This window comes from Gymnogyps californianus, chromosome 8 (genome assembly GCF_018139145.2).
Source record: "Gymnogyps californianus isolate 813 chromosome 8, ASM1813914v2, whole genome shotgun sequence".
NCBI lineage: Eukaryota > Metazoa > Chordata > Aves > Accipitriformes > Cathartidae > Gymnogyps > Gymnogyps californianus.
The window spans coordinates 36,654,794-36,676,422 of NC_059478.1; the positions used below are offsets into that span (position 1 = coordinate 36,654,794).

The window sequence follows — 21,629 nt, forward strand, 5'->3', positions numbered from 1 at the left end:
TGCGTAATATATCGGTGTGAGAATTGCGGATAAAATGTATTTGCAGTGCAGGGCATAGCTAGTTTAGCTCATCACTAGTTTATTTATTGTTATTAGTGTTTCCTGGATTCTTGAATATGCTCTTGTCTTTGCACTTTATGAGCTAACATTAGGGCGGGGGGGGGGGGGGTGATTTGGTTTGCTTTCCATGTAACTATAAAGTAGCTGCTAATGATCATCAGCATGTAACTCACATTCTGTTTAAATTTATTAATAAGATGTCATATTAAATTGTTGACTTAAGCAAGCACTATGTAATGGATATAGTCACTGTATCTTGTTAGCATTTCCACAGCTCATTTAGCCCCAATAAAAAGAAACCATCTTTTCAGCATCCTAATGCACTTTGTTACTCACCAGTATCACTCCAACATCACTTAATCTTGCTAATGTTTGAGAGCTGCGTGATAGAATTATAAGGCAATTGATAGTTCAATCAGCCAGTGGATGGCTTGAACTTTGCACAAGATGTGGGCAAAAACTTATTAAAATGAGCTTTATTAAAGGTGTTTTGCTACCATTCCCAGTAACAAAGGTTTTGAGTTACTTCTGAGGGCCTTGGAATAGATTCAGGGGGGCCACTGGCCAGAGAAAAATAAAGCAGTGTTATCACCCTCTTGTTAGCATTTGCAAGGTTTGCTGTGCAGTCAACAGCCTACCCTAAAACAGTCAATACAAGTCTACAATACTGCTGTAGATTCACTGCAGAGATTAACAAGCAATCCTTTCAAGGTGTCTCACTTAGTTATCTAGCACGTATAATAATCCTTGGCACAGTGATGTCTGCTGAGCATACCACTCAAGAGGAGGGAGTGAATGCTATTAGTGAAACACCATAACAAACAGAATGAGCAATATACCTAAAAGATAAAAAGCATCACCATATCGATATCCATTTTACAGCATCTCACTGTAGACACATAAACAAAGACATTTACTTAAAAGAGAGGTTCTTTATTAGGGGAAAATGGCGAATTTTGGGGCTCAACATGTGTTCACAGGTCAGAATCGTCCAAGAGGTTTGCTCAGTTTAAAAAAAAAAAAAAAAAAAAGAGGCAGAAAATTGAGTATATCTGTATGAATTTTGCTGGATGTCTATGAAATGCCTCCAAATTTGAAAATTTATCCTTTTATTTGTCTTTAATTTCATTCAAGGTTCATCCCAACTGAAAACTAGTTCCCATGTGTCATGTCACTGTTACTATTTATCAGGTACTTGAACATCTGTTTTCCGGAAACTTTTGACAGTAGTTGTTTCCAAAGGCAAACCGATGACTAGAAAATTAGACAGTGTCTCTTAAGCAGCATTTTTCATTAGCTATTTTAATTTGTAAGCTTTAATTAGAGTCAAAGTATTTGCCATAGTACCTGAGGCTTAGTTCCGTAAAGAAAATAAGCATTGTTTTAGTTTTGTTAAGTACAACTCTAATGCTACAGTCAGTTCTTCCATGGGCTCTGATGGGCTCCAATGGGCTCCGATCAAGTTCCATTGAAGGTGATAGAGCTTATCACATGCAATAAATGCAGTATTTCTTGAACACTTTGTAGACTAGAGCTCAGGGATACTCTAGTGTTGTCATATACTGCTTTATAACAGAATCCTTTATAAAAGGAAGCACTGAAATCTGTCCAGTCATTGGATGGGATCTCCCTTCTTCCCACCAGCCTTCACCCAGCTAAAGAAGAGCCAGCTCCGAGGACTCCTTGTCCCTGTGAAGGACTCTGTGTTCAGAGGGTAGTTTTTGCCATGGTAGTTTTCCCCAACACCTTCCTAGGCATGAGTTACTCACGGCAGTGCTTACTGGAGCCTGAGAATCTGGCTCACTGTGGGAACAGTGTCTTTCCAAAGTGTTTTTTCAAGTGGAGTATCTCAGTGCGGTGGTTGGCATCATGTGGCAGAACGATCGAAGTAGTCAGAAGAGCAGAAGGCTTTAAAGACTGGCTGAGGAAGGAAGCACCCAGGGCACTGTCAAATGTCAGTGGAGAAATCCTGTCTCTGCCACAGCTTGTCACCCTCGTAGAAAGGCTGGCAGGAGAAGTCAGGAGAAATCGGCCGAGGTCTGCCCCCCGGCTCTCCGCAGACCTCCATCACAGCTCCTCTTCGTCAGGCAGCACGCTCCGGGGGAGGGCTGGTGGCCAGAGGCAGGAGAAGGATGTGGGCTGTCTCGCTGCCTTAAGCCACTAGCACAAGGAACACATATCAGCCAGGACACTGCTGTGGACACCAATACACACGCTTTTCTCCCTCCCTTTCCTATGTAACTGCAGACAAGGACAAGTCTATGGAACTTAAAATGGACTGGTAATTTTCTTTCTTAGCCTTTTGAGAAAGAAAAGCATTTAACACCCATTTTGTTACTATACTTTCTCACAAAGGGCTAAAACCTGAAGTCTTATTTGTGTGTATTATCCCTCTGCTATCGGTCATAGATGTGAGGGCTGCAGGACTTTGTCCTAAAGCTCTTAAATTATGCAGGCAATTTTGTTGAGGAAGATGTGTGGATGGGAATGAGGAGCTTGTTTAACAGTTACTTAAGGTATTCCCAGTCCTCCTCTGTCAAACACCATTGTATGCAATGCTTTAGTGAAGCCTGAACTTCCCTGGGAAGACTGTGCTGTAACCTGGAACAGGGTATTGATCAGCAATAACAAGAAGGAGGTATGTTTGTCGTTCCCCTCAGTTGCCTGATCCTGTCCCTAGCACGGCCTCCACAAAGTCTTGTGCCACATAAAGCACGCAGAGGTGGAGACACGTGTCCGGGAGCGGGTCGGGCAGGCGGTGGGGAGCGGCTGCGGAGATGGTGCACATGGAGCAATGCAAACACACCAACAAGGGAAGGAAGAGGGTGGCCGTAAGTGCAGTATTGGTCAGGAGCTTGTCCGCTGCTATTCACAGCTGTTGCTCTCTTCCAAGTCTTGTTTACGGGCAAAGAGGAAGCATACCCAATATACAAGCAGAGCCAAGAATTTATCGTTAGTATTTTTGTAATCTTATGATCTAGCTCAAATCTAATTGTTACAGAAAAAGAGAAGAATAATGCAGTTAAAGTTGTTATACACACACCTCTTAGTTTCGTAGCTTAGTACTGAACTTGCAGTTCCCATCAGATTCCCAAGCAGACTGAAAGCAATGCCATGAAATTCAGAGAAAGGGAAATGGAGGGGAGCTGTGATTCATCATGTATCTATGAGTCAGTTTAATCACGGAAGATGTGCCCCCCTTCCATTTTTAACACAGCTCTGCTTTTTCTATTGTGTTCACAGGGGAGACCAGAGTTTTCAGAAGTAGTCACAAAATTAGAAGAATGCCTGTGCAATATTGAGGTAAGGACCTTATTTCCACTGGGGAGTGTCTGTGCGTGTGCTGCATGGTCGGGAGTACAAGTGGGGAGAGCAGCAGCAGCTGAGGAAAGTGGTGGCCTCGGAGCCTGCAAGCTGCTTGAGCTGCTTCGTCCTATTGCTAGCCAACACACTGTATTTTTGAGGCACATCATTGTCAGCAGTGGTTTATAAGGGTGCCAGGAGGAGGAGGCAGGGACCAGATACTGCTGTGAGTGTCAGGAGCTACTCGGAGAGGTACGCTGAAGAGAGAGCGTGACCAGTGCTGTGGGGATGCACTTCACAGTAGTCATGGGCAGAATTTTTTACTCCCATTCATCCCATTCAAGACTGCTTGGTTTAAAAAGACAAACTGGCCAAGACCCTTGGGAGAAAGGTAAAAAGAGAAAATATAAGAAGGATAAATGCAAAGGCAACTCCTGCTTTGGGCTGGGGCTATGACACAGATGGATGTATCTGCCTTCAGCCTGCTGTAAGATAAGTGGTCAAACAGAAAGTAAATGATTCAGGGCTGCAATTCCTGATATTCTATTTTCTGTGTTTGTGTGTGTATGCATGTAAGAGTTTAAAAAAAAAAAAAAAACAAAAAACTTCCTTTTAAAATGGATCGCTGCTCTTGAGCTTAAGGGTCAGAAAAGACACCCATAATCTTTTACATTTCTTCATGCTCTGACTGCAGCTGGTTGCTCTATGCGTAGGTGGAAGCTTTTAAGTGTAAAAAAAAAGTGAAGCACTAGATCACAAGAAACTGTGTCATCTCATAGGAGACCTGACTTCTATGATACATAGGCAGCAGTGCCTGCAGGAAGAAATCTGGGGCAAGAGCTCACATACAAAAAAAAAAAAAAAAAAAAAGAAAGCATTATTTAGCTGGGGAGTTAGACCTAAGCCCCACTGTGTCCAGGGCAAAGCCTTGTTTGAGAGGAGTTTTAAGGAACAAGATCTCTAGTAAGTTAAGTACTGCAGCCAATGAAGGATGAAGGTGGAGAGTTTTCTCTCTCCATCTCCCTCTATTTCATCTCTTTTTTCTTCTCCTCTCTCAGCAAATCATTTGTGCTCCTTTTAAGTATCTCTGAAACCCGGAGTGGCAGGGACCTTTTGTGCCAGCAAGTCTGGGTCCCTGCTGCTGCAGGTACCTGTGTTGTATGGTTGGTCCATATGTATAAACACATACATTGATGTGCTAGCCCTGCGTTTACATTGCCCCGTCAGTCTGAATTCCTGTCCTGGGACACTCGGACGGGACCGCTGTGATCAGGCAGCACTGCCACCGTTCTGGTGCAGATGGAAGAGTCTCAGCCGGTGGCTCCCGCCGGGCCGGCAGTGACGTCTCCCAGCTGCACAGAGGATGCTCGCAAGCCACATAACTCATGGCTGAACTAAAGCATGTCTTCTGGAAAGCCATCCAAGCCCAGCTTGAAAACCCCAGGCGATGATGAATTCACCGCTTTATTTGGCAGGCAGCATCCAGTTCTCCTCAGCTGATCAGAGTCAGGAGGCACTGCTTTTTTCATCCAAACTATAAAGGAAATGCGGGACACACAACTTATGAGAAAGAGCTGAGGGAAGACTTGTAAATATGTAATAACAGTGCCGCCTTTTTTTTTTTTTTAAATCCAGTTAATGTCTCCAGCCTCCAGCAACAGCAGCGGTTCTCTGTCTCCCTCCTCATCTTCGGACTGTCTCGTTGCACGAGGAGGTCCTGGCCGTAGCCACGTTGCAGCGCTACGTAGTCGGTTTGAATTGGAATATGCCTTGAATGCACGAGCTTACGCTGTCTGGTCACAGAGGTACGTACCAGTCACCGCAGGGCTGAGGAGAGCGCTTACTCTGAAAGGGACAGAAAGCATCCTCCCCAAGAGTGCGTGGCTCACGTCCCTAAAACGGGAGTTGCCCGCAGCAGGGATTGTGCCCAGCTAGGGGATGCGGCTGCGTGGGAAGCCAGCGGTAGAAACACACCCCGGGGCTGATCCACTGCCAGGGCCAGCTGGGGAAAGCACTTCTGCTGTCTTGTCTTCTGTAACTGCTGTAGCACAGGGTGTTTGGGTTATCTGAATGCTGTGGAAGCCATCCTGCTGCCAAGACAACAGCTAAGCATTTGCGTTTTTCGCTATGAGTAACACAAAAATAGTAGAAAATCAAGTCCTGCCGTGTACGGGCTCTACACACAGTACCACTGCTTTATCACATGAAACAAAAGACCGATGACTGCCCATCCAAGGGGACAGAGACGAGCGGTCATTAGATGGATGCACCTTCACTACCTGCCAGCAGGTCTGGGAAGGCCAGTGTTTACATCACAATGTGTCTTCAATTTGAAAAATTTCACCAAAGAAAAGCTAAAAGACACATTTTTCTTTGGAAAAAAATAAAGAAAAAAATACTCCAGCGTGTGGCATCAGTGACAAGATGGAAAACCCAGGTTAGACAGCATTTCAGTACCAAATGACGTGGCTGGAGGCACCAGGCGGCACTGTGGCAGGGAGCCTGACAAGCCTCCTGCACGGTGCGGGCACTGTTCACGTTTCGGAGAGCTGCTCATATAGTTACTTCTGCGAAGTCGTGCCATTTAGGGGAGCTGACTCCTGCCGGAGATTTTTTGTGGTTGACAGACCAGTTTGTTGTACTGGAGGCAGTATAACCTCTACGTGTTGTCTGAAAAATAGAGGAGGCTGTGTTCGTGTGCCGCATCAAAACAGGAGGGCAGGATTCGCTAGTCCTCGCAAGGGGCCAGAGCTATCCGGTGAGCTCACCTCTCTCAGCAGAAATCCAAGCCCTGCAGAAATGTGATAAGTATATTTGCTGACTCATATCACAAGCATGGCTTGTTATCTCTGCCAAAATACACGGCAGACATGTCCTTCTGATTAGGAGGAATAGGGCACACTTGGGAAAACCCAGCTGAAAATCCTAGAAATAAGCAAATTTGGGAAGAAAGGTCACACTGAAATGCCATTATGATTATTATGTACGAGAAAGTTTGTTTCCTGTTACATTTGTATGTATACGTCCCCTTTAGGGAGTGCATAGCTTGTGTCTGACCAAGTGTCTGACAACTGATTTCTAACATGCCCTCACCTCTATTAGATTCTTAGTATTAGTGGAGTTTATTTAATGAGAGGGAGGTTTATGGACAGGAAGAACACCCAGCTCCCTGACCATAAGAGCCTGTGATGAAGATAAAACATGGGGAGAGACTAGTGATCCCAGAGAGCGGCTGTGGTAGAAAAGCAAAGTAATTGAAGAGGTGCCATCTTTTGATGTTGTGTTTCTCAGGTCTGGGGTTTAGTTTTCGTTTTTTTCATCTTGATCTCAAATTGTGATATGATTAAACGAATGAAGTGGGCTGTGCCACGGGAAGACGGTGTTGCAGTACCAGGAGAGAGCTCCGCCAGACTGGGGCTGCCACCCGCGCTCATCACAGATCCCAGGCTGCTGTCTGGGGAGGGCGGCACGTGAAGGTGTCCGTGCCGAGAAGGGCAGGGACAGACAGACACAAACCAGACTGTCCCAGCAGGTACAGAGGCAGGAGGTACAAATGCCAGGTCCCTTTTTCTTAAGGAAGAGGAAAAGGATCTCAGCCTGACAGAGAGTTGTGGGAGTCAGCATTGCTGGGGCTGTTCCTACTGGAGTACATCCTAAAAATTGCATGTACATTCCATTTACGACCATAGACAGATAAGAAGACCTCCCAATATTTTTTAAGGCAAAGTCACACGTGGGTTCTCTATATTATTGTACCATTAAGTTAATATCTGAGGCAGTTTACCCTGCCACTTGGGAGACCTGGTTTTGAGGGCAAATTTAGCAATCTCCCATCTCTATCCCATGGGGAGCGAGAGTACTGTGAAAATGAAATGGTGCTCTTAATCTCTGCCAGAAGAGCAGTGCACTTAGTCTAAACTTTACCCTTTAGCACCACTTAGCAGTCAGAAACGTAACAGCAGAGCAAGCCATGCCCTCGCGATACGTTCCTCTTAACCGGGATGTGGAGAGTTCAGAAATACAATCAGCTAAAATGGGGAGCTGGAATAGAGGAGCAAAATAAATCAATCCTTTGCCTGTTCAGGGGCTCAGATGGAGAGGCAGAAGGCAAACACCTGCAGACAGACACTGAAATCTTTTACATGAAAATATAGATCAGACCCAAAACGTTCATTTGGCAAAATGCGATATCCTAGAAATGGCTTTGCTTTTGTCATATGCTGCTGGAGCAGGACATGGAGGTGGGCACTGAGGTCAGGATGAAGGCAATGTGAGCTAGACTTTTATTTTCCGTAAAGGGCCAGATTTTGCTGTTGAATGTAATAATTTGCATGAAAAGAATCAGAAAGTGACATATCTAGGTTAGTGTAGACATGAGAGAGAGAGAGAAGGGGCACTTGCAAGTGCCCCTCTTGTCCTGTAATTCAGTGTTCCCAGTGCAGCACTGAGGCTCGTTAGCCCACCAAAATGGGCTCCTCTATAACCCCAGCGGTTATTTAAAGGTGCATTCTTTTATCAAATGCTCTGCCATACAAACTAACAACATTCAAATCTATAAATAGCACCCAGAAAGATTCACCCAGAGGCACAACACTCGACAAAAAGGGAATGGTTTCCACAGTTTCAGTAGTTTTCAATTATACAACACACTGAGATGATTAATGACTTCACTTCCTAATGACAACTGTTTCTTAGGGTTTCATTTTTGTGAGCATAGGCATTTTCAGAGGGAAGGGGTCATGTTGGTTTTTTCCCCAGCTGGACTGTATTTCCTGGGCTGCCTCCTGTTTCCATCTGCTCTGACGACTTCATGTCCTATGAAACACCGCAGTGTGCAACCCCACACCATGGCAGAAACAATTCGTCCGATGAAATCTCCATGTACCATGCATGGAGTTAAACAGCCATGGCACTGGAGTTATTGGTTTGTTTCTTGCCCTGTAACTTCAGCGTCTGTTTAGCGGATCGCTCTCCGTCATGGCGGGATGCAGGAGTCTCGTAATGAATTGGATGCAATAGCAGTGCATTTTAATTGTCTGACAGGACAGCTTAACATGTCAACTCATCACCATATAGAAGCTTTAACTGTTGATTTTCTACTTCTTTACACCTTTAGCATTTCCCACAGAGTCCAAGGACAACATCTGCAAAAGAATAGTCTGTTCTTGTTTAAGTAGCTCCCAATTAACCCAAGTCAGAAATACTTGGGGTGTCCTTTCTTTGCATCTTTGCACAGTGATATTAACACGTCTGATGGGCCTGGCAGGGGCTGCTCTGTAGCCTGTGCTACAGGCTGCCTCAAACAGCAAATATATGTCTGCATGATGTGGTATGTTGTAATATTCTGAAAGAATTCCTTGTCCGTGCAGAACAGAGGAATCATGCAGCAAACGTTGCCGTGTCTGCCACAAAACAGTTGTTGGGTGCGTGCAGGCAGAGCCTCGCTCATCAGCTGGACATACCTCAGGAGCTCTGTGCACGCCGGTCCTGCGCACAGAAGTAACGTCTTGCTGAGCAGCACTTGCTGTAGGTGCCCTGGCTTGGCGGCACTGCACGGACCGCCGCCGCGCAGACAGCTCAGGTCCCCTTCCTCCGGTGCGCACCAGCTCCTGTCCCGGGTGAGCGGCGAAGGAGGGAGGAGCGGGGAGCGTGCCCGTCCGTCCTGCGGGCTGGCAGCCTGTCTGTCCGTGGCTCTTTGCAGGCAGACCCTCGGGGGGACAGTCCCCGGTGCAGTGCCACCCAGCATCTTCTCCCGCTCTCCACGAGCAGGTTGCAGACCGGGGCAGCAGCACCCACGCGTGGGGGAGGGCCCCGGGGCTGAGGCAGGGGCTGTGAAGCTGCAGGCAGCTGGGTGGGATTTCACAGCTCAGCCTGGAACCGCGAGCAGTGCCGCAGGTCTGCCCTGGAAAGGCACCGTCCTGAGCTGGGCACCATCCCTCCAGGCCAGCAGGAGAGACGGTTCCAGCCTCGGATCACTCCCGTGTTGGGTCTCGTCCTGCAGAGAGTGACACTCTCAGATCTCTGTCGCTAGATGCTGGTCTGTAATTAGCGACAGGCAGGGCTGCAGAACTCTGCTGTGCTCGGGCTCTGGGGCTTAGGTGCAAAGCCTACGAAAGCAGCACTGCCATTGCTGAACCAAGAAGCTTGTGTGTCACGCGTGGATCAGTTTTCACTGACGTGCGTACATGCATGGGTGGGATCACGGGATGCAGCATCCTGCTTTTAATGCCTTAGCGCAGATTTGCAAGGGAAACTTGGTCTGTTCAGGAAGCAGCCGCAGAAAATCAAGGCATTTTGATGGGTTTATTTCCTCTAGCAGAAAGACGTCCTTTTCTTCTCCCCTGCTAACACCTCCCTTTCTCCAGGCTAAACAACAGTCCCGCAGACACTCGCAGCAGGCACTATCACCTGTGTGGTTTCTCTCCACCTTTCATGCTAGTGTACTTTCTGCCGGGCAGCTGTCCTCTTGGACTGATGGCAAGTGCCTGGTCCCTTACAAACCACCTTTTCTCACAGAACAGAGGACAAGAAGAGCAAAGCTGAGTTATCCCTTAGATAAAAGTTTTAAATTTGTTGTCAAGGGAAAGGTCACTCTTTCCAAGCTTTTTTCAGGTTCTTTCCAAGCAGCAATTTCTTCCCCTTCCAGACTTAATGCCTAGAGAGGCTGCTCAACAATTTACTGAAGATGGTTTCAGCTCTTCTGGTTAGTTAACGTAAACCCTCACCCAACTGACAGGAAATTTAAAGAAAAAACATATAGCAAAGTGACTGAGTGAATGGGGTTCAGTTAGCTGTTCTGAGAATCATCAGATTTCAGGATTTTCTGCCTTCTCCTAAAGTCAGGGTCATGGCAGAGCGGGGTGTGTTCTTTATCACAGATTTGTATTATAGTTCTCCCCCCAACAGCTGTTCATTAGCAGCAATTCTCTCCGTCTTTTTTTTCATGTTTACAAAAACAGAGGATTCCTGTCTGCTGGTTTTGCTCTGAGCTGCTCCAAAGGCAAAGAGGTCAAATAACTTGCTTAAGAGTTCCTCCTTTCTGAGGAAATCCTCGTGTGGGACAGACCAGTGTCCTTGTGGTTCCTCTGTAGCTCCAGGCCGGCGTCCCTGGCACAGCCGGCGCTGCCAGCCTCCTGTTCGGCAGCGTGGCTGGCCTCAGGCCCGTCTCTCTTGGCTAACACGTCAGGAGTTACCCCATCAATGCTGCGCTAAGAATTCAAGCAAAGTGTAAGTTTTATTTCTTCCCCTGGAGACATCCCAGCTCTTCCCACAGCCTGCGGATGCTGCGATAGCTCTCTGCAGTCCTTTCAGATGCAGATTTGCCCGCCAGCCATTCACTGGTTTTTTGCTTCAGCCTCTGACTGGGCAGTGTTTTCCCAAAACAGACCTCCTTGTTTTCCTCCACCTGAAGACGGGCTTCTTGTCCTTAATTATGGACAAGCTTCCATAATGCAAGTGGTACGGTAAACGTATACGTGTTCCATACCATTGCGGGTCAGCCCTCAAAGGGCTTTCCGTGCGCAGGCAGGCAGGCGAGGGGCCGGGGGAGAGGGCGGCCGTGCAGGCAGCAGGGCAAGCGGCTGTGCGGGCACCAGGGCAGGCAGCTGTGCGGGCAGCAGGGCAGGCGGCTGTGCGGGCAGCAGGGCAGGCAGCTGTGCGGGCAGCAGGGCAGGCGGCGGGTGGTGGAGGAGCTGTGCGGCGCAGAGGAGGGACAGCTCTCTGGGACGGCAGGGAGCAGAGCGGGGAAGGAGGTGAATGGTCCAGCGAGAGGGAAGCCAGGAGCAGTGCGGAGGAGGACGGGACGGTGAAAAGTGGGTAGGAACAATATTCCAGAGGTAGCAGCTGAGCTGGAGCGAGCTTTGCCTGCTCCTTCAGGGTACTCCTGGTCCTCATTGAACTACCTCCAGCCTGCCAGGCAGCTGCCTGGCCTCCTCCCGCGGGGCATCGACAAGCAGTGGCATTATAGGGAACCTGCATCCGTCCGTCCTTCTTAAAGATGTGTCTTAAAGAAGCTGGGAAAGCCAGAGCCGCAGGACTTGTCCTGAGCCTCCCAGCACTTGCATCAGTGGTAGAGTGAGGGTTGTGTTCGGGGCGGAAAAGCAGACATGCCCCAAGGAAACCTGAAGCAGCCAGCCTGGGTCCTGCCGAGGCCAGCTGGTGTCAGGGTTTCATGTTCTGCCGCTTGGCCGGTTCGCTGAGCTGCCCTTTCCATTTCATGACTTCACCTTTTAGGAAAAAAAAAGAAAAAGCTAGGTTGATCAGTTTTGCCAGAGAAAATACTTGAAGAGTAAGTGAAACTGATGGCATGTTACTTTGCAGTTAGTGGAATTCAGTAAACCTAATCCTATTATCCTCTCAAAAGTGCACAGAAAGACGACGAAAAAGAGTATCTTAGTGACCCCTCAATAGAAGCCAGAAGCCATGAGTACACCTGTTAAGTTTAGATAGTCTAGTGGTGACAGATCTTTGGTTTTTTATGTATTGTGACATAGATAATATCCACAGCGTCTAATTAAATTGATATAAAGTTCTGTTTAGTACTGTGCCTTCTACCTGAACCATGAGAAGTGTCAAAGCCCAAGAACTGTGGCTAATGGTATTTTCAATTAAAAGGCTTCTCAAGGTTTATGTAAGCATAGTCAGTGAAGGCAGGCCGAATGAAAGAGCCTCTTTTTAAAGCACAACACTAAGGTGTTATTTTCATGGAGCGCTTAAATCCATCAGGTTTTCTTTAGTCCCCCAACCAAGTATGAGATACGTCTGATAGACGGGGGCTCTCCATCATATCTGAACTGTTCTGAAGCACCTCCGTGCCCTCTGTGTGTTGCACTGCTTCCCTGTGCCGTCGGCTGCATCACTGTAACCATCATCCCTTGCTTTATTCTTTTGACAGCTCCTTGGAAATAAAGGAACTAAGGGCTAAATGGGAACAGTTCGGGCTGCTTGTTTTTCTGTGCGCTTGGTTTCTGTCTGCCTGTAATCTGAGAAGAGCTGGTAGAGGACAGTCCTGTACGTGGTAGCTCCTTAGGATCAGGGGTAAACAACCTGTTGGCAGGACAGTGGTTTTGGTCAATGACTGGAAGATAATTCAGCAGTCTTCCTTGCCAGAGAAACTTATTTGCAGGAATCTGTTAGCAGTGACGCATAAAATGCATTACAGTGATCCTGGATTGATGCCTAGAATTGTTTCTAAAACAGCAACGTACAAACAATTGTGAAGCTCCAAACAGTATATTTGAGGGAAGTTACTGTGAGAATGGATGAAATGCGAGCATGCATGTGGTTCATGTTCGTGCTTTGTAACTTTTTCTTGCTTTCTGTTTACTGCAGATGCCAGTGGCTGGGCATCAGGCTGATGTATTTCATGTTACTGTCTTTTCCTTCCAACTCTGTAGAAAAAGTGCTTATGGTCTGGAGATGTGACTTTATCAGTCTTATCTAAACTGACACCTCCTATTTAATTTGCAGCACTGGGCAACACCCTTCTCAGGGTCTGTCTTTGGATGACATGAGAAGAAACTTCCAGTACCCACCAATTGACAAAAACGGTGAGTTAGTTAATGCAGAATACTCCTCTGAGCATCTTGGTGTCTTTAACCAGGGCAGAGCTACAGTCTCCTGAGGTACCAAGAAGTGCCATGAGAAAACTAACGTTCCGTGCAGGCTGCTGGATACGGTCAGCCAGCGCTGGCGAGCTCTCCCCCTGTGCTCCCTGCAGCTCATGGCTGCTTTCACTGCTTGTGTGCCCAAGCACTTCGGAGCTGAGGTGGTCCTTTCTGTCTACGTGCGTGGATCTGTCAATGAGGAGAAGATGTGGCACCGTATCCTCAAGGCTGCTACTGCAAAAAGTGGGCTTTATGCTCCGGTGTGAAACAGCAGCACGTCCCAGCTCAGTAACCTTCTGTGCAGCAATGCTGAAGGGGGATGACACCTACTGAGAGTGGGATCTTGGAAAGCCTCCGGCTGCTGTCCCACGCGCTGCTCCTTCCACCAGCACCAGCTGCTCCGTTTGCCTGAACGTCCTAAGCGGCTCCAGGGCCATGTCAGCGGGACGTCACTTCCCCGTTTCAGCGCCGACAGACGGCCAGGGCCCATCCGCCGTGCCTGCTGTGTTTGCTGAGCCAACCTCAGCACAGCATCCGTGGTTACCTTTGCCCGACGACAGCACCACAGACCTTGCTTCCACCATCTGCCCGGAGCCACGCAGATATTCTGGATCTCATCACCCCCTGGAGAAGTGTGAAAGTCCAGGGAGCCCTGGAGACAGAGCGGTGCAGGAAGGCATCTTCTGAAACCATTGCCAGAGGGATCACCACACCAGAGCACCGCGGCACACCCGGCGATACCAGATGCAAAACCAGACTCTGATACACTTTTACAAAAGCGCCAAAAAGCAGGCAGAAAAGGAGGCTGTGGCACTGCCTGTGCCAGCCACGTCTGTTCTGAAAGCTGGGTAGAGGATTTTTTCATAAATACTCATACCAGGCTTTGGGATGTGACGGGCAAGGGAGGAAAACAGAAACGGCAGGAGCCGTGAGGCTGACATGGCAGAGAATGACAGCAACATCTTCAGCACCAAGGAGCGGGGCTGGGCTTTGACGGACAACATGGACTTCTAAGGAGACACGTATGGCACGGCCGCTGCCACCCAGGAGTGCCCAGCAGGACGGTCCCTCTGTTTGCTGCGAGCAGAGGTGTTCTGTGCTGCTAAAGTCTCTGTTTCTCTGAGGCACACCTGCTGAGTACATACAAGGAAAACTTACGTTTTTCTGTATGAGTACGTACAAGGAAAACTTACGTTTTTCTGTATGCTCTATGCTTACATACATTTTTCTGTATGTTCAAATGGCAACTGTGTTGAGTGGATCCATTGACTTCTCAGTGTGGCCGTCCTCATTCAGAATTTGCTGCTGTCCTCTGCCCTGGGGCCTTCTCACTCCTCTCCTGGCATCTGTTCCCTTTTCTGCCATTTTCCAACCTGTTTTGTCACCAGGAGAATTCAGTGTTTTGTTCTGCCCGAAGCACGTACCAGAACCTCGTCATCTTTGTTTTTCTCGGGCCTCAGCATGACTCTTGCACTCCCTCCCCTCCCCTGAACTGAGCACACTGGGTGAGAAAAAGAGAAAACCTGGTCGTATAAATATTTACTGAGTACAACACTAACAAACAGCAGTGTTGCTGTCACAACGAGTAGTGAGGTAATGACCTTTGAAACTGAAAAAAGAACAAAAACTTTGTTATTACTTGCTGTGTGTGGATTCCATAGCTGCAGAGAGCAGTTCCTCGGGGCACGGCTTTCATAGGGTACCTGGCAACTGGAACTCGAGGAGGAAGAAAACAAGAATGAAATGGAAATGTTTAGTGAACTCCTAGAGTCAAACCATCCAGGCAAGACTGGAGAGGGTTTCTCGAGTATGTATTAAAAAGGGAAAAAAGAGAGTGAAGGGCTGGTAGAGAAGAGACTCTCCATGGCTGCATTTAAGCTGTGGGATTAAGGAGTGATTTCAGACTCCACTCAAGAGACCTCAAGATATATTCTCAAATATACTTGTTCGTTGAATCATAGTTTCCACAGAAGGGAACCCGAGCATGCGAGCAGGAAGGGAGGTGGCCCCAGCCAGACCTCCACATTGCCGGTCAGGATACCAGGGCCGTGGTGCAGCACAGCCCGATCACAGCCACGAGCTGGCCGAGCTGAGCCTTGGCTAACGCAGGTAACCATGGACAAAGCCAGGGTGGTCCAGAGGAAAGCGAAGATCCTCCCTGCTAGACACAACAGGACTGGAAAAGCTACTCCTTGCCACATACTTCATTTCAGCAGGCTTACGCAGCTCCAAGTTGAGTCCTGCTGTGTCACCAGGGTACGTATCCCATGGAACAGCAGAATCACCGTCCCTTGTTGCAGAGCACCAAACCCAGCTGCTCTGGAGCCCCACCGTAGCACTCCGCAGCCCAGCCACCACTTGCTCTGACTGCATCCCAGGCTTCAAGATCCTGGTAGAGCGATGAAGCCCTTGCAATGCATAGCAGCACACCGGAAGACAGAAAGCCCTGAGCCCTTTTTTATTAGAGTGCTTGGTCTAATGATTGCAAACATTGGCACTCTTTATTTATGCCACATAAACCAATTTCACTGCTGTCTCTCCCCATTCATGTCCATTTTGATCTTTTTTCTTTCTGTTTGCTTTTTGCCTAATGTTTTCCATTATCCCCACTTGCGCTTGCAGTCTGTAAACAATAGAGAATACATTCACTCTTTTCCTTTCTCAATAAAAGCCCCAAAAGCACCCTGCTCCCATTCCTGCAAGAGCCTTTGTGATAGTGAACCGTTTTCTTCATTGAGTGTATTTGAAAATAGAAATTCTACAAGTAAACACAGCCCTGACTTCTTCAGTGAAAGCAAAGCACCTGCTCTTCACGGGAAGTTTCACAAATTGTGAGTTAAACAGCACCTTGAAAGCAGTGAAATCACACGAGGCAGATGCACACTGCCCAAAGAAAACTGTATATCCTCCAAAATTTAAGACTGGTGTAAACACGGAGTTTAACTTTGGCTTTGGCTTCTCCTTGCTCACTGCAGCTCTCAGACGCTGGCAGACAAGCTCATGATGCTGCCGCAACAGTCACCAAAGCTCCCCCACTGCAGAGAAGGCCCTGCCAAGGCTTGCAGCACAGAAGCTGTCCCGCAACACACGGAAGTGCATGCACTCACTGAGCAGTTACACGACAGCGCAAGCCCGGGCTGTGGCGTAGTGTAGCATCATCCCTCTTGGCACTTGGAAAGGGCAGCGTCCAACCGAGAAGAGATGCATCCCTGGCAGGCAAGAAGGGACCCCTGGGAGTGAACCAAGCCAAGCAGCCTCGTGATCTTGATCCTGACTGATATGAAACTCACAGGCACTACAAGGGAAAAAAACCCATAGGATATGGTCGAGGGGGTTGGAAATGTGAAAGCTTTTATTGAAGCAAAGGTTCCCCACTGTGTGGCAGCAGTAAGGCAAATGGAAGTGATGGTGGAGCAACGGACAGCCTCCCACCCAGCGTGATCAGCGCACCGCGGCACAGTACAAAGTATTGTCACCATGGCTGGAGAGGTCCTCAGAAGCACGTCCTGCGCTGTAACGTGCCCTGTCGCAGACTGTCGTTCCTCACATACACAGTGACGCACCGTGGCTTTGGCTTCAGCGATGACACGTGCTGCCTTCACCTCCCGACGTTCACGGCACATCCAGCATGCGCAAGAACAGTCGCAGCGTTAAGGCCCAGCATATTTAGGACACGAGTGAGATTCCCTTAAGGAAAAGCTTTGCTGCCAGCTTTCAAAGCATAGTGTGTCATGATTAGGAGATAAACCAGGGTTGCTTATGGATCACAGCTTAGGGATGCTGCGGTCAGTACTGTTGTAACTACCAGAGTCTTAGTTTTGTGCAGCTGTGTGTCTTTTATGTTTGGCAATGGGAATTTGGCATGCAGGAGCCTTAGCAATGTTCTCTGACCCTTCTCCCACCCCACCCTGCGCCCCAGAAGGTCTTCATGTTCTGGTTTCTCTGCTCTCTCGTTTCCCAAGCATCTGAGTATCTCTGTACAATGCCTAGTTATCAAGAAATTTCGGTTGGCTCCACTGGATTTTTAATGTTAGTACAGTAAAACAAGAAGCGTGGGAGCAGCTGACCAATGACACTGTGGAAAGGGAGAAACGGTTTCTTTGGCATTGTTGGAGCAGCTCGTTGGAAATACAGTGCTGGCAAGAGCAGTTGCTTTCTGTTTTGTAGTGTCAAGAATTAAAATATTTTAAAAACATCAGAATGCTTATTTTGAGCCCTCCGAAGCTCTAGTTGAAAGGGCAAAAGGTATTTTTTTTAATGGCAAACTTCCACTGTGTTTTCAAAACATTGAGATTCATGTTCTTATGTCAGTGACCAAGGATTCTTTGTGCTCAATTATTGTGAATTCATTGCATGAATGACAGGGTCTCTTTACTTCCTGCTTAAATTTTTCCTCAGCAGATGATGTTGCATGGAGATCTGCAGCCAGCAAAAAGGTATATCAGCATGATCTGTGCCTATCTATCTCAAAATGATATGCACGTTATTTTGTTGACATTGTCACTGCAGGGAAAGGTGGGGGAGAATCGCTGCTATGTTGAGCCACACGTGAACTCCTCTCTGCATCTTGCAGGCTACGTGTCGGATCCCATGAGTACCATGAGGTTTCATTCCTGCAGCGGCAGCGGCAGCTTTGAAGAAAGCAGCTGACAGCATGAACCGTCCGCCTGCAGGGAGGCTCGCCGTCAACCAGCAGCAACAGTTCTCACCGTATCAGCCGAACTCCCAGGCATCGTGTGTTACCCTGAAGATCCCTAAACTGAACAGCTTCGTTTGTTGATGGCGAATGTCCCTGTCATAAGTTCTGCTCTAGCACCTTTCTCTGCTGACCTGCTTGAGGGTTGAGGTTTTTTGGTGGTGTGCATCTATTCTTTAACGAAGTGAATGTCCACAAGGAATGCTGCACTTTCATCTTGAGCATTAATAATTTCAAGAGATGAAAGTAAAAACGCGTCTGTTAGAGTTTCAGAGCTCCAAGGCAAGATGTTCTTAGCTTGGACTGCACTAAGGCATGGGGTATCAGCCCCTCCCTGACCGGGAGGTGCCAGGGAGCTGCCAGCCCAGTCCCCATCAAGAGGAGCAGCAGCCTGTCGCTCCCCACCACCATCCAGGCCACCGTGGAGGCAAAGTTGTTCCTGCTCCCAGCTTCTGAACCAGATCTAGTTTCTTTTTTGAGTTCCCCGCAGTCCCAGACACGTGCCGTGTCTCATTTTCAGCACCATGGGCTCACGCAGGTCCCCAGCACAGCAGCGCCATGGCTGCAGCTCTTCAGACCCCTGATCTTTGGATGCTTTCCTGCTTGCTGAGAATAAAGAGATATTTGGGTGGCCATCTTAATTGTACTCTTCCAGACGTTTGTGTTTTCTTATCTACTTTCTTATTTTAGTTTGAGTGATTGTTTTTCCCAAAGAGTGTAAGCTTTTGTTCAGACATTTGCTTACAAAAAGCAACACAGGTACTCCAAAACAAACTTTAAACCAGAAGGAAAATATACAAAATTGTGTCACAAATATGACAATCTTAACAGAGTGCAAAGTTGCATTTTTTGACTCGAAGCAAAACTGCAGCAGAGTGCCATCTAGCGCGTGCTGAGCTAGGTGAGTGCCATGAGCGGGCTTTGCAACAGCAACACTGATCATTGGCAATTGAAGGGGAAAAAAAATAAAAGAGGTAAGGCAGGAGACTTTAACTCTTCTTCTAGAAGCAATTACAGAGTTAATTATGCTGTTACTTTCTGGGGTCTTTTTTCAAATTAGCAAAATTTAGCTGCACACGATCCTGCCGTAATACTATTCCTTAATTGGATTCAAAGACACAACTGTCTTGTTGGCTGAGTAGAAATCAGTGTTCACAATTGCTGTGTGTTGCTCTGTGGGTATTATTCAGGATGTTGGCTTCTTACGACTATGATCCCTGAACCAAGGTCTGTGATGAGGCATCGTGCAGTGTGACACACACGAACTATAAATGCGTAGTAGGCTCTACCGACTCACATCTTCCATGCTGTCGTGGTTTAACCCCAGTCAGCAACTCAGCACCACGCAGCCGCTTCCCCCTCCCCCTCCCAGTGGGGTGAGGAGGAGGAAAGCAAAGGAAAAAAAAAAGTAAAACTCGTGGGTTGAGATAAGAACAGTTTAATAACTAAAGTAAAATATAATACTAACAATAGTAATAATGAAATATAATAATAATAGTAATGAAAAGGAATGCAACAAAAGAAGGGGGGGGGGGAAGGAAAAAAAACCCAGTGATGCACAATGCAATTGCTCACCACCCGCTGACCGATGCTCAGTTAGTTCCCGAACCGCGATCCGCGCCTTCCGGGCAGCTCCCCCTGTTTATATACTGGGCATGACGTTCCATGGTATGGAATACCCCTTTGGCTAGTTCAAGTCAGCTGCCCCGGCTCTGCTCCCTCCCAGCTCCTTGCACACCTGCTTGCTGGCAGAGCATGGGAAACTGAAAAGTCCTTGGCTGAAGATAAGCGCTACTTAGCAACAACTAAAACATCAGAGTGTTATCAACACTATTCTCACACTAAATCCAAAACACAGCACTGTACCAGCTACTAAAAAGAAAGTTAACTCTGTCCCAGCCGAAACCAGGACACATGCATGTCATTCATTGACATGCCTCTGGAAAAACCGACAGAGAACTCTCCACCCCATCTTTGCAAAGCTTTAGCAATAAGTCAGTGTCACGACATGGGCAATGCTATGTCAAACCACTAAGACCATTAATAAAAATGAGCAAGAGGAAGCTTCAGTGTTTCCCATGGATCAAAGGAGATCATCAATCATCACGGTAACTTTTCAAACCAATGATTAACTTTATTATTTTGCAAATGCCTTGTCTGGCAGGAATATTTCCCATCATGGCTATGGAATTTGTGGAGCTTATGGCTTGAAACAGCATTAGCAATAAGACAGGAGATACCCCTGCACAAGGATTCCACTAACCCCGCAGCGTCCGAGCAGAGGGGCAGGCACATCTGCATGACAAAATGCAAACAGCCAGAATTTGTTCAGATTAAAAACATCCTCCCTGATCATTTCCAATTTTTGGTTCCTGAAAGCAGAAAAAGAGTGTAAAACACACTGAAATTAGTATTCTGCCCACTCGGATAAATCACCAGGGGAAAAAAAAGGATGTGTCCCCTGAGCAAACTCCAGTTCATTGCTAACAAACAGTTCTGACCTTGGTGCTAACAGCCTCCAGGTCAAACACGACGTTACCAACACACACGGAACTCAGCCATTCTGTTGTCCTTCCACTGTAACAATCCAATGTCTGCATTGCAAACCGCAAAAAAACAACATCCAGATTTGTTTGCAACTGGAGGAAATATGTCGTATTCTTTCTAGAAGTTGTCCTGGTTTCGGCTGGGATAGAGTTAATTTTCTTCCTAGTAGCTGGTATAGTGCTGTGTTTTGGATTTAGTGCGAGAATACTGTTGATGATAACACACTGATGTTTTTAGTTGTTGCTAAGTAGTGTTTATACTAAGTCAAGGATTTTTCAGCTTCTCATGCCCAGCCAGCAAGAAGGCTGGAGGGGCACAAGAAGCTGGGAGGGGACACCGCCAGGACAGCTGACCCAAACTGGCCAAAGGGCTGTTCCATACCATAAGATGTCATGCCCAGTATATAAACTGGGGGGAAAGCTGGTCAGGGGCCGCTGCTTGGGAACTGGTTGGGCATCGGTCAGTGAGTGGTAAGCAATTGCATTGTGCATCACTTGTTTTGTATATTCTAATTCTTTCAGTATTATTATTAGCATTTTTATTATTATTACTACCATTATTATTATTTTCTTCCTTTTCTGTCCTATTAAACTGTCTTTATCTCAACCCACGAGGTTTTGGGGGGGGGTTCCGATCCTTTCCCCCATCCCACTGGGTGGGGGAGTGAGCGAGCGGCTGCGTGGTGCTTGGTTGCCGGCTGGGGTTAAACCACGACAGAAGTAAAAGCAGCACTGGAAATGGGCAGGCTTTGAGGAAAGACGTGCAGAGCAGACACGAGAATGTGCATTTGGGATGCTGATGAAAATTCCCTACCTGACTATCTAACTGGCCAGATGTTTCCTATGGTAGAGCTACGGAAGCACAGGTAGGGAATAAGCTGAAGAAGGGAGGAGTGGACAGAGATTAGATCTCATTGCTTGGTTTTTGCACTGGCCAGTGTATGAGACACTAACAGGGCAGAAAGGATCAACTGTCATATCTGAAAAATCAGTTCCAGCATTTAAGTTTCCTTTTCAACAGGAATTTTTTCTTACGAGTATCTCTGCACGATGTCTGTTTCCCTTGCTTAGAACAATCATGCAATGACTCTTCATTAATACAGCAACTGTACCTGAAAACCAGAAACTAAACTAGATTAGAGAACAGAAAATAGAGCAAGGAAAGCAGACTTCATTTGCATTAATACCTCTGTGTACTCACTGATACCTGAGCTGCTTGGTATGATCGCTGAGCAACTCCTTGGAAAGTGTCAGAAGTGGACATGCGGAAACAACAAAAAAAAAAATCAGAAAGCTTTTGAAGGCAAAACTCTTGTAGTTTAGAAAGCTCTTTACAAGGCCAAGTGCTTGCAAATAATTTTACTAGTAATTAAAATTACTGGCTCCTTGAAGAAAACGATGTCTTAGTTAATTGGTCTC

The 21,629-nt window shown here is 47.2% G+C and overlaps 1 protein-coding gene across 1 annotated transcript in view; it reads left to right on the forward strand.

Annotated features, from left to right (window-relative positions):
• TNNI3K (TNNI3 interacting kinase) overlaps positions 1-18,248 on the forward strand; it is a 97,859-nt gene extending 79,611 nt beyond the window's left edge. The window contains exons 22-25 of the mRNA XM_050901015.1: positions 3,304-3,363; positions 4,999-5,168; positions 12,832-12,911; positions 17,542-18,248. Coding sequence (XP_050756972.1) covers positions 3,304-3,363; positions 4,999-5,168; positions 12,832-12,911; positions 17,542-17,618 — 387 coding nt within the window. The 3' untranslated portion in view covers positions 17,619-18,248. The remainder of the gene's footprint in view (positions 1-3,303; positions 3,364-4,998; positions 5,169-12,831; positions 12,912-17,541) is intronic.
• The last annotated feature ends 3,381 nt before the right edge of the window (positions 18,249-21,629 follow it).